The sequence below is a fragment of the Myxine glutinosa genome, chromosome 1 (assembly GCF_964187855.1).
Source record: "Myxine glutinosa chromosome 1, kmMyxGlut1.1, whole genome shotgun sequence".
Classification (NCBI taxonomy): domain Eukaryota; kingdom Metazoa; phylum Chordata; class Myxini; order Myxiniformes; family Myxinidae; genus Myxine; species Myxine glutinosa.
In genome coordinates, this window is record NC_136261.1 from 366,446,923 (window position 1) to 366,459,489 (window position 12,567).

Sequence of the window (12,567 nt, forward strand, 5' to 3'; positions counted from 1 at the left end):
GAGAATTTTAAAGTGTTTCTTCAATATTGAGAGATCAGGTTAAAACTGATAATATACCATGATATTTCAGAAAGTTATGGACGGATTCAGACAAAACATGGTGGACAGGTTGTGTGTGTGACCAGGACAAATTAATGTAGATTGATGAGGTCCGAGTGTAGATTGATGTAGCTGTGTATATGTAGTGTAGGTCCGAGTGTAGATTGATGAGGGAAAAAATGAATTTAAACGATTTCAGCATAAGGCTGCAACATAACAAAATGTGAAAAAAGTGAAGGGGTCTGAATACTTTCTGAATGCACTGTATGTACATACACGACCGATTGCTTAACCTTAACTTAACTGCTTAACCGATTAACCAATTGCTTAACCTTAACTTAACTGATTAACTGATTGCTTAACCCCATTGTTGCTTTTCGCTTCGCTCACACGGGGTTACAACAATACATCAGCAGCAGTCAACGTAGTGTTAACATCCCCTTTCTTCCATTTTTCTATTTTTAGTTGTTATAATTTATTGAATGCAACAGTCAGCTGATTATTTTGCAATTTTTCATTTCTTATGTCTTAAACATTATAATTTGAATAAAATTAACCACTGTGATAGTAAAAATAGGACAATAACGATGTGGATTGAGGCAGCACTCCCCCTAACCACCACCTGTGACATTATTTTGAATGGGGAAATTGGTTTTAATTTACACGTTTTTCATTTACACAAATATCTTCAATGCAACTATGGCGTAAATCAAGAGGTTGCTTTTGATTAATAACTTTTTGAGTGGTGTGGATGTTGTTCATCTGATAAGAGGTTAGTTGTTTGAGCAATAACATAAAAAACTGGAACGACACTCGGTGGAGAGCATACCTCCGTCAGGCCGAACAGTTTACATTTTGTATCCCACTGACAGACCGGATCTGGATCCGGACCTGAACTAAATTATAATCGGTGTGTTATTGTTGCCGAACCAACTCATACATCTAGTGTTGTTATAATCTATCCACAACCTTTTCGGATCTGTATTCAGATCCGTATTCAAATCTTCACCAATATCGGATTAATTTGTCCTGGTCACACACACAACCTGTCCACCATGTTTTGTCTGAATCCGTCCATAACTTTCTGAAATATCATGGTATATTATCAGTTTTAACCTGATCTCTCAATATTGAAGAAACACTTTAAAATTCTCTGATCCGGATTCAAATCTTCACTCAAAAAAACAAGAAAGCATCTCAAAATGCAATGCCTGTCCACATTCGCTGTGCACTCAGACTACAATAGATGAAAACAACATCGAAAACTGGAACGGCACTCTTCGACATCACGACGTCGACTGATATGCCAACACCCACATTATTACATCATTATAACACTTGTACCAAGTTTGATTTAAATCCATTCAGCTGTGCTAAAGTTAGCACATTTTTATTTGACATGACCTTTGACCTGTTGACCCCAAAATTTAATCAGTTCATGTTTACATCATTATACATACCTGTACCAAGTTTTAACTTAAATCTCTTCAGCTGTTCACAAGTTCACCTGACATGACCTCTGACCTTGGGCCTTTGACCTCTGGGCCCCCAAAATCTAATCAGTTAATCTTTACATCATTATACATATCTGTACCAAGTTTGACTTAGATCCCTTTAGCCATTCTCAAGTTATAGACCTATTACAGACTTTGACTTGTCTATAACCTTTGACCTCTTGAACCCATAGTCTAATCATTTAATCATTACATCATTATACATACCCGTACCAAATTTGAATTGGATCACTTAAGCCATTCTCAAGTAATATACCTATTACAGACTTTGACCCTCGACCTATGACCCCAAAATCTAATCGATCTTTACATCATTATACAAGCTTGTACCAAGTTTGAATTAGATCGCTTCAGCCATTCTCAAGTTATAGACCTCTTACAGATTTGACCTTTGACCCCAAAATCTAATAAGTTACTATTTACATCATTATACATACCTGTACTAAGTTTGAATTGGATCACTTCAGCCATTCTCAAGTTATCGCGGTAACGAAAACCTATCACGGACGGTGGGACGGACGGAAGGAAGGAAGGAAGGACGGACGGACGGACGGACGTCATAGGATTTTGCCCTTGGTCCGTTAGTCCATCAGTCCGTAAACACTTGAAACTTCTTCTCCGAAACCACTGAAGGGATTGTGACTAAATTTGGCACAAATTATATTTGTTGTGTTGTGACTAAAGTTTCTTCACGGCATTAAAAAAAAACCTGGGTCTGAGAGGGTTTACGGGGTCAAAGTGGATCCAGGTTTGACTCCCCAAAATAGGAATTTGCTTTTTTCTCTGAAACTACACGCACTATTTCGATGAAACTTTACCACAACCTTCACCACCCGTGATGTACCAAAGTTTGTTCATAATCTATATAATAATAGCGTAAGGACTCGACTTTGTTATCCCTTTTACCACCCAGTGACCCGATGCCCACGGCACTAATGGATTTACGATCTACGAACCGCGCTCTTTGTTTATCACATACAGCCATACTCGAAAAATCTGAATTAGCCGACGTTGGGGCCCAAAAGCATCCGATTAACTGCCGATACGACGCCATCTTACGACGCCATCGTATTGGCGTCTGCTGGGCGAAGGCGAAGCAAGCCGTCCGCTGATTGGACAGGCGAAGGCGAACGCAAGCCGTCCACTGAGTGGACAATCCAGAGCATGCATTTGTGCCGGTGTCGGCGATCGTTGTTCATATACGCACTCTTCATTCTCATCTTTCTTCCTAACTCTTACTCGGACAAGCAAATCCCTGATGCCATCCATAATGGTACACTCTATCCATACACCACATCCTCCCTTCCGTGGATGTTCCACGGGTTTCGGCTAGTACTGATTATTCTGCTTCTATCTTTCTACATGCTGCCCTGTCTGCCAGCAACCTTTGAAATAGGTTTAAAATACCGTGATACTGTTTTTACAATACCCTTAGTCGGTGTAGTATACTGCTTTATTGTCCCCCGTCGCATCGCGGAGCGAAAGGGGGACTATGGTTTTCCCCTCCGTCCGTGTGTCCATCCGTCCGTGCGTGTGTGTGTACGTACGTGCGTGCGTGCGTAAGCAAGCGAAGGACCGCATTCGAATTTGGTGTGTGGGTGCAACCCACATCAAAATCCAAGATGGCCGCCACCATGTATGTCTGATGCCATGTATGTCTGAACCTTGTGAGTGGAATATCTTGAAAAATAAGGGAAGTACCAACTTCTAATGTGGTGTGTGGGTGTATCTAGGCGTAAGGAAGAAACTGATTGAAAATTGGGTCGCCACATCAAAATCCAAGATGGCCACCACCATACATATGTCTGAACCTTGTGAGCGAAATATCTTGAAAAATAAACGAACTACTAACTTCTAATCTGGTGTGTGGGTGTATCTAGGCACAAGGAAGAACGCTGTTTAAAATTGGGTCGCCACGTCAAAATCCAAGATGGCCGCCGCCATGTATGTCTGAACGTTGTGAGCGAAATATCTTGAAAAATAAACGAACTACTAACTTCTAATCTGGTGTGTGGGTGTATCTACGCATAAGGAAGAACGCTATTGAAAATTGGGTCGCCACGTCAAAATCCAAGATGGCCACCGCCATCTATGTCTGAACCTTGTGAGCGAAATATCATATCATAGCATGTGTTCTGCGTCTTCCACTTTGTCAACTCACATCACTTCCCCGACGGGGGACCTAGGCGTAACGCTCGTTTTACCAGGTGATCGCCTGGAAGTATTGCCCCTCTTTTGTTTATTTTATTTTCTTGTTGGAATTCGCAAATTTTCTATCAACTTTTTTGTCTCGACTCTGAGATCTGTGTTTCCAGGCAGCCTTGCAATGTGCATGAATGTTCTGAACTGCTTTCTGCAGCTGATCGTGTAAACAACTGTGGTGACGAGATAGATGGATTTGAAATGCTGCAGATGAAAGTGGAGGATGTGCAGTGTGATGGCCCTGAAGAGGTAGCAAGACAGCCGGAGGGTGGTAAGTGATGGAAAGGAATATTTATCACAATAAAGCACCTGTTGATTAAACGGGATCATTTGTTCTGCTCAATTGTTTCTCACCCAGAACGAAGGCACTTTTATACAGGTACAAGTGGGGCATGATTGCAGAGTGCAAGCAGATAAATTGGATGCATCCCACATGCCGATATAATCAATATTTGCTTGATATATTGTGGATTGTGCAAGAGATTCATATTGTTACATTGGAGAGAGTACTAATGAGCTGGAATGTTAGCTTAGAATATTCTGTGTGTTAGCGTAGGTTAGTACATTTTTAGCTCACCTGGAATGTAGTTCCGGGGAGCTTATGGGATGGCGCGTCGTCCGTCCGTCAGTCCATAACCTCTTGCAACAACTTCTCCGAAACTGCTGAAGGGATTGTGACCAAGCTTGGCTAAAATCATATTTGGTATGTTGTGACTAAAGTTTGTTCACTGCATGAAAAAAATCGAGGTCTAAGGGGTCTAACGGGGGTGGGCCTAGGTTTGATCACCCCTCCCCTAAAATAGGTATTCACTTTCTTCTCTGAAACTACACACACTATTTCTATTAAACTTTTATTACAACCTTCATTACCCGTGTTGCACCAAAGTTTGTTCACGGAATGAAAAAAATTTGGGCCTTAAGGGTGTCTACGGGAGAGGAGGGGGGGGGCGTTGGCCTGTTCTTATGTATGCCGTGAGGGCTGGTAGAGTTGACATTGGCATAGGAATGTGTAATTTGTCGTGTCCTCCCTGTAAATTGACCATGCAAGGTAGGAGAGGAGTGCATTTTGATGGCTTAGTTTGTGTTTAGGCCGATGAAACCCCCCCCGTGGCCCACATTCTGAGTACAATGCATAAGTTTGTGGCGCTCGTCATCACAAGCACTCCCAAGGGTGTGGTGCCATTGGTCCACTGCAGGCCATTGGTACATGCAATCGTTAATTCTCTCTGTTCTCCCGTTCTCTTCCTCTGCACTTTACCACTCTCCTCACTGTTTTTGAAGCAGAGTGACTCGCAGCCTCACACTCAGCTCGGCTTCACACTGTAGAAACCAACGCTTTTAGAATCATTGGTATCTCCCGTGATGAAGCTGATTTCACTCTCTCACAGCGGGCAGGTTGTGGCGGTCCTTCTATCTTCTACTGACTCCTCTCGAATCTTGCACCCACTGCTCTGTCTGTGCTCTGTCTCCCCAAATATCCCTGCAGGACGCACAAGGTCTGTGAGCAACCCTCTTCTGGTGAAATTTCAAAAACCAGGGCATGCCCGTACGTGGGTGCCCGTTCCTTGCCAAAAAAAAAAAAAATCGCTACCCGTACGCTCTACCCCGCCCGTACGCCCGTACGCCCGTAAACAAAAAAAACAACGCTCTTCGCTTCCGCCCTTCGCTCTGGGAGAAATAATGCGCATAAGAAATAGAGAAATTATTATTTTCTCCGGAAGAAATCGAATTACGAACCGTAATGGCGCACGCGCTCGGCTCGGCTCGCTCTCACATCGGCCACGCCTACGCAACAACGCGTTCTGTGATTGGCTGCCGGAAGTGAAGTCTTCACTGTCCGGAAGGTCGCAAATCGCAGTTACGATGAATCGCAAATTAGTTTTAATTAGTTTTAAAACATAGTTTAACGCCAACATAGTTTGCCAACGTGAAATAAATGAATACGCTCTCAAATGTGCCGTCCGAGGCAGAGTCTGTTCGGCACGTTCGGCACACGTGATAGCTCGCTGCTCTCTGATTGGTTGAATCGTTTTTTGGACATAGCTCGGTAACTACTTGTCCGATTAATATGAAACCTTGAAAAGGCACATCCTCGGGTCCCCAGCAATATACCTGGCAAGTTTAAAGTATATCGGACCCGTGGTTGTCGAGAAACAGCGGTCACAGACATACAGACATACAAACATACAAACATACATACATACATACATACATACATACACACAGAGATTACTGGAATTATAGATAGATGAAGACTTTTTGATCTCCTTCACTCTTTCATTCCTCTTTTCCCCATCTTTGGAACAAACTCCCACACTCTTCAATCCCACTCCTCCCTCTTCAATCCCACTCCTCCCTCTTCAATCCCACTCCTCCCTCCAGGTCTTCAATACAGCTCTCCATCACCATCTCATATCTTCCCCCATCCAAAACCTTGCTTGATCTGTTCTACCCCCGTTAATCCACCCCAAACCCACCACCTTCAAATTCCCTGTTTTCTTTCCTGACAGTCCCTGTCGTGTCCGTATAGTTTATCCCGTGCACCCCTCCCCAGCTTCCACAGATCTCCTGATGTCCCTGTTCCCTGCTGCTGTTGTTGTGCTTCTCTCTCTCTCTCTCTCTCTCTCTCTCACCCTCCCTCTCTCTCTCTCTCTCTCTCTTGTCCCTCTCTCTCTCTTTCTCTCTCTCTCTCTCTCTTGTCCCTCTCTCTCTCTCTCCCTCTCACCCTCTCACCCTCTCACCCTCTCACCCTCTCTCTCTCTCTCACCCTCTCTCTCTCTTTCACCCTCTCTCTTTCACCCTCTCTCTCTCTTTCACCCTCTCTCTCTCTCTCTTTCACCCTCTCTCTCTCTTTCACCCTCTCTCTCTCTTTCACCCTCTCTCTCTCTCTTTCACCCTCTCTCTCTCTCTTTCACCCTCTCTCTCTCTCTTTCACCCTCTCTCTCTCTCTCTTTCACCCTCTCTCTCTCTCTCTTTCACCCTCTCTCTCTCTCTCTTTCACCCTCTCTCTCTCTCTTTCACCCTCTCTCTCTCTTTCACCCTCTCTCTCTCTTTCACCCTCTCTCTCTCTCTTTCACCCTCTCTCTCTTTCACCCTCTCTCTCTCTCTCTTTCACCCTCTCTCTCTCTCTTTCACCCTCTCTCTCTCTTTCACCCTCTCTCTCTTTCACCCTCTCTCTCTCTTTCACCCTCTCTCTCTTTCACCCTCTCTCTCTCTTTCACCCTCTCTCTCTCTCTTTCACCCTCTCTCTCTCTCTTTCACCCTCTCTCTCTCTCTTTTACCCTCTCTCTCTTTCACCCTCTCTCTCTTTCTCCCTCTCTCTCTCCTTCACCCTCTCTCTCTTTCACCCTCTCTCTCTCTTTCACCCTCTCTCTCTCTCTTTCACCCTCTCTCTCTCTTTCACCCTCTCTCTCTCTTTCACCCTCTCTCTCTCTTTCACCCTCTCTCTCTTTCACCCTCTCTCTCTCTCTTTCTCTCTCACTCTCTCTCTTTCTCTCTCACTCTCTCTCTCTTTCTCTCTCACTCTCTCTCTCTCTCACTCTCTCACTCTCTCTCTCTCACTCTCTCTCTCTTTCTCTCTCACTCTCTCTCTTTCTCTCTCACTCTCTCTCTCTCACTCTCTCTCTCTTACTCTCTCATTCTCTCATTCTCTCACTCTCTCTCTCCCTCTCTCCCACTCTCTCTCTCTCTCACTCTCTCTCTCTCTCTCTCACTCTCTCTCTCTCTTTCTCTCTCACTCTCTCTCTCTCACTCTCTCTCTCTCACTCTCTCTCTCCCTCTCTCATTCTCTCACTCTCTCTCTCCCTCTCTCCCACTCTCTCTCTCTCTCACTCTCTCTCTCTCACTCTCTCTCTCTCACTCTCTCTCTCACTCTCTCATTCTCTCATTCTCTCACTCTCTCCCTCTCTCCCACTCTCTCTCTCTCTCTCTCACTCTCTCTCTCTCACTCTCTCTCTCTCACTCTCTCTCTCTCACTCTCTCTCTCACTCTCTCATTCTCTCATTCTCTCACTCTCTCTCTCCCTCTCTCCCACTCTCTCTCTCTCTCACTCTCTCTCTCTCACCCTCTCTCTCTCTTTCTCTCTCACTCTCTCTCTCTCACTCTCTCTCTCTCACTCTCTCTCTCACTCTCTCATTCTCTCACTCTCTCTCTCACTCTCTCTCTCGCATTCTCTCTCTCACTCTCTCATTCTCTCATTCTCTCACTTTCTCTCTCACTCTCTCTCTCCCTCTCTCCCACTCTCTCCCTATAAAGACCATCCTCTTATTTGAAGACCCCCTTCCTCCTTTTCTTCACCACCTGCTTCTGAATTTTTTTCATTCTCTAAATGCCCCCACTCCACTGTTCGTACATAATAAATAGATGGTCCCATCTTTCAAGCAAAATCTTTGCAAAATTTATTTATTTGTATATTTATTTTTCTCTCCTTCCCACCGTCCAAGTGAAGAATTGTGTCGGAATTTTTTGGATCTCTTTTCTGGCGAGTTTCCAGGCAGCTTGTAGTGTACGTAAATGTTCGGACCTGCGTGTTGCAGCTGAGCGTGTTAATGGCTGTGGTGACAAGATGGAAGAATTTGGAGTCCTGCCGATCAAATTGGAGAACCTGCAGTCTGATGATCCTGAAGATGTCGGAAGAGAAGAGACCCAGATGACGGTAAGCAATGGAAACCGAACGCAATGGAAAAGGAATAAGGTCATGTTTATCGATGTTTTCTAGTACGGCATGTTTGAAGACTGCAAGCAGATGCTGGAGTGCATCCTGCAAGCAGACATCATAAATATATGGTTTATATATTTGATAAAGTGAATTGTGTTTCCATCCTGCAAGGAGCTAAATAAATCAGGTTAATGAAGGATGAGTGATAATAAATGAACTCTTCATTTAACAGTTTACTGATATCGTAATTTTATGCCTCTGCCGACAAAGTCGCCGGAGGCATTATGTTTTTGGGTTGTCCGTCCGGCTGTCCGTCCATCCAGGACAGGTTTTCATGACTGTGATAACTTAGGAATGGCTGAAGGGATCTAAATCAAACTTGGCTGGCTGGGTGAGCTTTCCGCGGCATTGGTTTTGGGACGTGTTGAACATTGAAAAGCCATGGAGTTATTGACCTAATGGTCGTTACCTTTTGCCTGCGGGTTGGCGGCAGCACTGCTTGACCCCACATCCCAATATACACTTTATAGCGGCCTTAGGTGTCCTCAAGACAGATGTCAAGGCCGACGTGTGGTAACGTAAAACCTTGCCTTGATTCTGAAGTACCTTCACCCAAAAATTGGGGCCTCGAGGTGCTACGTTTCGGTCATGAAAGTCACATCAATATGTGTGTGCCGTATATAATATGTATTGTTACGGCCCGCGGATAAGGATGTTGGTTTGCCGAGCGGATGGCACCGCGGCCTAACAGTTACCCCGATTAACCCGATTTCCGAACGTTGGCCGGATCGCGCCACAGATATTCAATAGGGAAAAGACTAAGGCGACACGGATGTGAAGAAGAAGCAGACAAAAAGGTTGGAAATACTACTAAATTTATTCCTACTATATACAGGCTCAAAATAACCAAGGAAGAAGGAAAGATAATAAAATAATATACAGAAGATATTAGAGACACAGTGCAAATTCCTTATACAAGCTTAATTAAATCCCCAGGGACAAAACAAACAGAACAAACTCACGTACACAAAAAAGGATGGAAAGGCAGGAGGTGGATGGCTGGAGGGAGAGGAAGGTCCAAGGGGGTCCTGCAGCACGATCGGCGCGGTTAGCAGCCGCTGTTCCTTCGCGGCCCTGCTCAAAACCGCCGTTCAGGCCCCAAGCTGCGGTTGCTGCCGCTTCTGCTGCTGTGGACGTCGCGTGCTTTGCCAGGACTCGTCTGAATCGTCTGGTCCAAACCCTCAACTCAACAACACTCTTGCACGTCTCCCTGTCCAACCACTCTTTCTCTCTTGGTCCAACCACTCTTTCTCTTTCTTGGTCCAACCACTCTTTCTCTCTCTTGGTCCAATCACTCCTCACCACCGACAACTACCGACCACTCAACGCGACCCATTTGCTTCTTGTGCGTGCGCCTTTATAACGCCTCCGGCGATCAAGCCGCCGGCCTTCAGGACACGCCCATCGGTGTGCTCACCTCGGCCCTGGTTGGTCGCGCGACCCTCTGGCTCCGCCCTTGATGACGACGGGCGGGCACGCCCGTCTTCCCCGACCCGAGCACATGTTCAATGGTGGTTTTGGAGGGGATGTAATTGGCAATCGAGGCTTGGCAATGACGAAAGGGGATGTGAAAGGAAATGGAGATTTTGGGGATGGGAATGAAAGGGGATCTATTTTATTTCACTTGGTGCAATGGAGTGTCATTTTAATGGAAGACAAGGCCTTACCCTAATACACATAATAAAGATATAACTATCAACCAGGGGGAAATCTATGATTGGCTGACGTGTATGCTTTATGGACTAATTATGGGACGCCCTTTGACCTTTACACTACGGAGGTATTTACAAGGAATCGTTACATTTTACAGAGGGTGATATTTACAACAATTTACTATACAATACAACACAAAAAAAAAACACAATCCTCATATCCGCAACAGTATAATCACATATCAATTCGTGTGTAGTCAGTGTGTTGATATATCTCAATGATAATAGTGAATGTCCGTCTGTCTGTGTCACGTAACTCCTCCAAAACTGTTGGTCGCACCCCATTCAGAATGCTACCGAACAAATGGTCTGGTTCAAGAGGTTTGCACAAGTGCAAATTTTTTAAAAAAGATTTCCTCTATAAATTTGCCATTTGCTACTGTTGCCATGGAAACATTCTGTGTTATGTTCCATTTTCACATCTGCAGAGCTAGGTGGTGCATATTCCCACAAAAGCGACGCAACAACGTTACTACTTGTTTTGATGTTTTGAAAAATCAATAATACAACAAAATAATCTATTTCGAAGACCTTCAAACACAGGGCCTTCTATACAATGCAAACAAGGTCATGTCATTCTTTTGGGACTGCCACTGGTAACATGTAACCCAGTGCTACCTGCTGCATGGTCGTGTTGTCGGCGACTAAACCGACACCCTCACTGGTTTTGCTCGTGGGGAGGGTGACTGTGACACCTGCCAAGACCAAAAACACCTGGCAAAAGACGGATGAGCTCCCATATGGAGCCAACGACCATCCAGTAAGGAGATGGTGTCTCCTAAAAAACACCCATCCGGTTTGGACCGGTTCAAGTCATACCAAAAGTATAGAGCACAGACAATCCCCATCGGTTGCCATTTATGGGGAGGAGGAAATTCCTCTTGATGAAATGCCCTGCTGAGTACGTTGAAAAAAGAGGCGCCATTTTTATGACGTCACTGGTACCGATTATCTCGGGAAGTGACGGTAGTGATGGCACTTCCCCCAAGGTGTGTGTGTGTGTGTGTGTGTGTGTGTGTGTGTGTGTGTGTGTGTGTGTGTGTGTGTGTGTGTGTGTGTGTGTGTGTGTGTGTGTGTGTGTGTGTGTGTGTGTGTGTGTGTTTGTGTTTTTTTTCTTTGTGTGATCACGATACAAGTATGTGTGTGCCCCATCGTCACCGGTCGTCATCTCCACTCGCTCGTCTGTAAGACTGAATGGAGCCACCCCTGATCCTGGAGCATCCATGTTCAACCCAGCAAGAAACGATGACTCATGAATGAAGCCATCTCCTTATCTGTGCTCGTTTTGTCCACTCCATCCCAGGAGTAGTGTCAATGTCGATCCGCGTGGCCTCCTGGGTATGCCCGATCCCACCCGGGGACACCCTTGAGATTTTTAGCTTGTATTGTTGTGGGTTCTAAGGAAATGTTTATTTATAAAAGGGTTTTTATTTTATTACATTGTCCATACAGATCCTCCAGCCATGTTCAACCATCCATGGTAATCCTACACTGCACATTGGGCTGAGGCGTATTGTCGTCCGGGCGTCCGTCAACTTTTCAGTTTTGGTTTCCGTCATTTTCAAGGAGAACGGCTTGTCCGATTAAATCCATTTTTGCAGTGTATGTTGGGGTTGAGTAGAGGAAGGTTCCTTTCGAAAATGGGCGCGCTGCGATTTTCAATATGGCCACCACGGCAGCCATCCGGGCGTCCATCAACTTTTGGTTTCCGTCAATTTCGAGCAGAACGGCTTGTCCGATTAAATCCATTTTTGCAGTGTGTGTTGGGGTTGAGTAGAGGAAGGTTCCTTTCGAAAATGGGCGCACTGCGATTTTCAATATGGCCACCACGGTAGCCATCCGGGCGTCCGTGAACTTTTGGTTTCCGTCAATTTCGAGCAGAACGGCTTGTCCGATTAAATCCATTTTTGCAGTGTGTGTTGGGGTTGAGTAGAGGAAGGTTCCTTTCGAAAATGGGCGCGCTGCGATTTTCAATATGGCCACCACGGCAGCCATCCAGGCGTCGATGAACTTTTGGTTTCCGTCAATTTCGAGCAGAACGGCTTGTTCGATTAAATCCATTTTTGCAGTGTGTGTTGGGGTTGAGTAGAAGAAGGTTCCTTTCGAAAATGGGCGCGCTGCGATTTTCAATATGGCCACCACGGCAGCCATCCGGGCGTCCGTGAACTTTTGGTTTCCGTCAATTTCGAGCAGAATGGCTTGTCAGATTAAATTTATTTTGCAGTGTGTGTTGGGGTTGAGTAGAGGAAGGTTCCTTTCGAAAATGGTCGCGCTGCGATTTTTAATATGGCCGCCACGGCAGCCATCTTGAAATTGGTTTCCGTCAATTTCGAACAGAACAGCTTGTCCGATTAAATCCATTTTTGCAGTGTGTGTTGGGGTT

The 12,567-nt window shown here is 45.2% G+C and overlaps 1 protein-coding gene across 1 annotated transcript in view; it reads left to right on the forward strand.

The window, feature by feature from the left end:
• LOC137413402 (tigger transposable element-derived protein 1) overlaps window positions 1-12,567 on the forward strand; it is a 94,782-nt gene that overhangs the window by 26,069 nt on the left and 56,146 nt on the right. Inside the window, exons 3-4 of the mRNA XM_078782953.1 lie at window positions 3,913-4,026; window positions 8,291-8,409. Coding sequence (XP_078639079.1) covers window positions 3,913-4,026; window positions 8,291-8,409 — 233 coding nt within the window. The remainder of the gene's footprint in view (window positions 1-3,912; window positions 4,027-8,290; window positions 8,410-12,567) is intronic.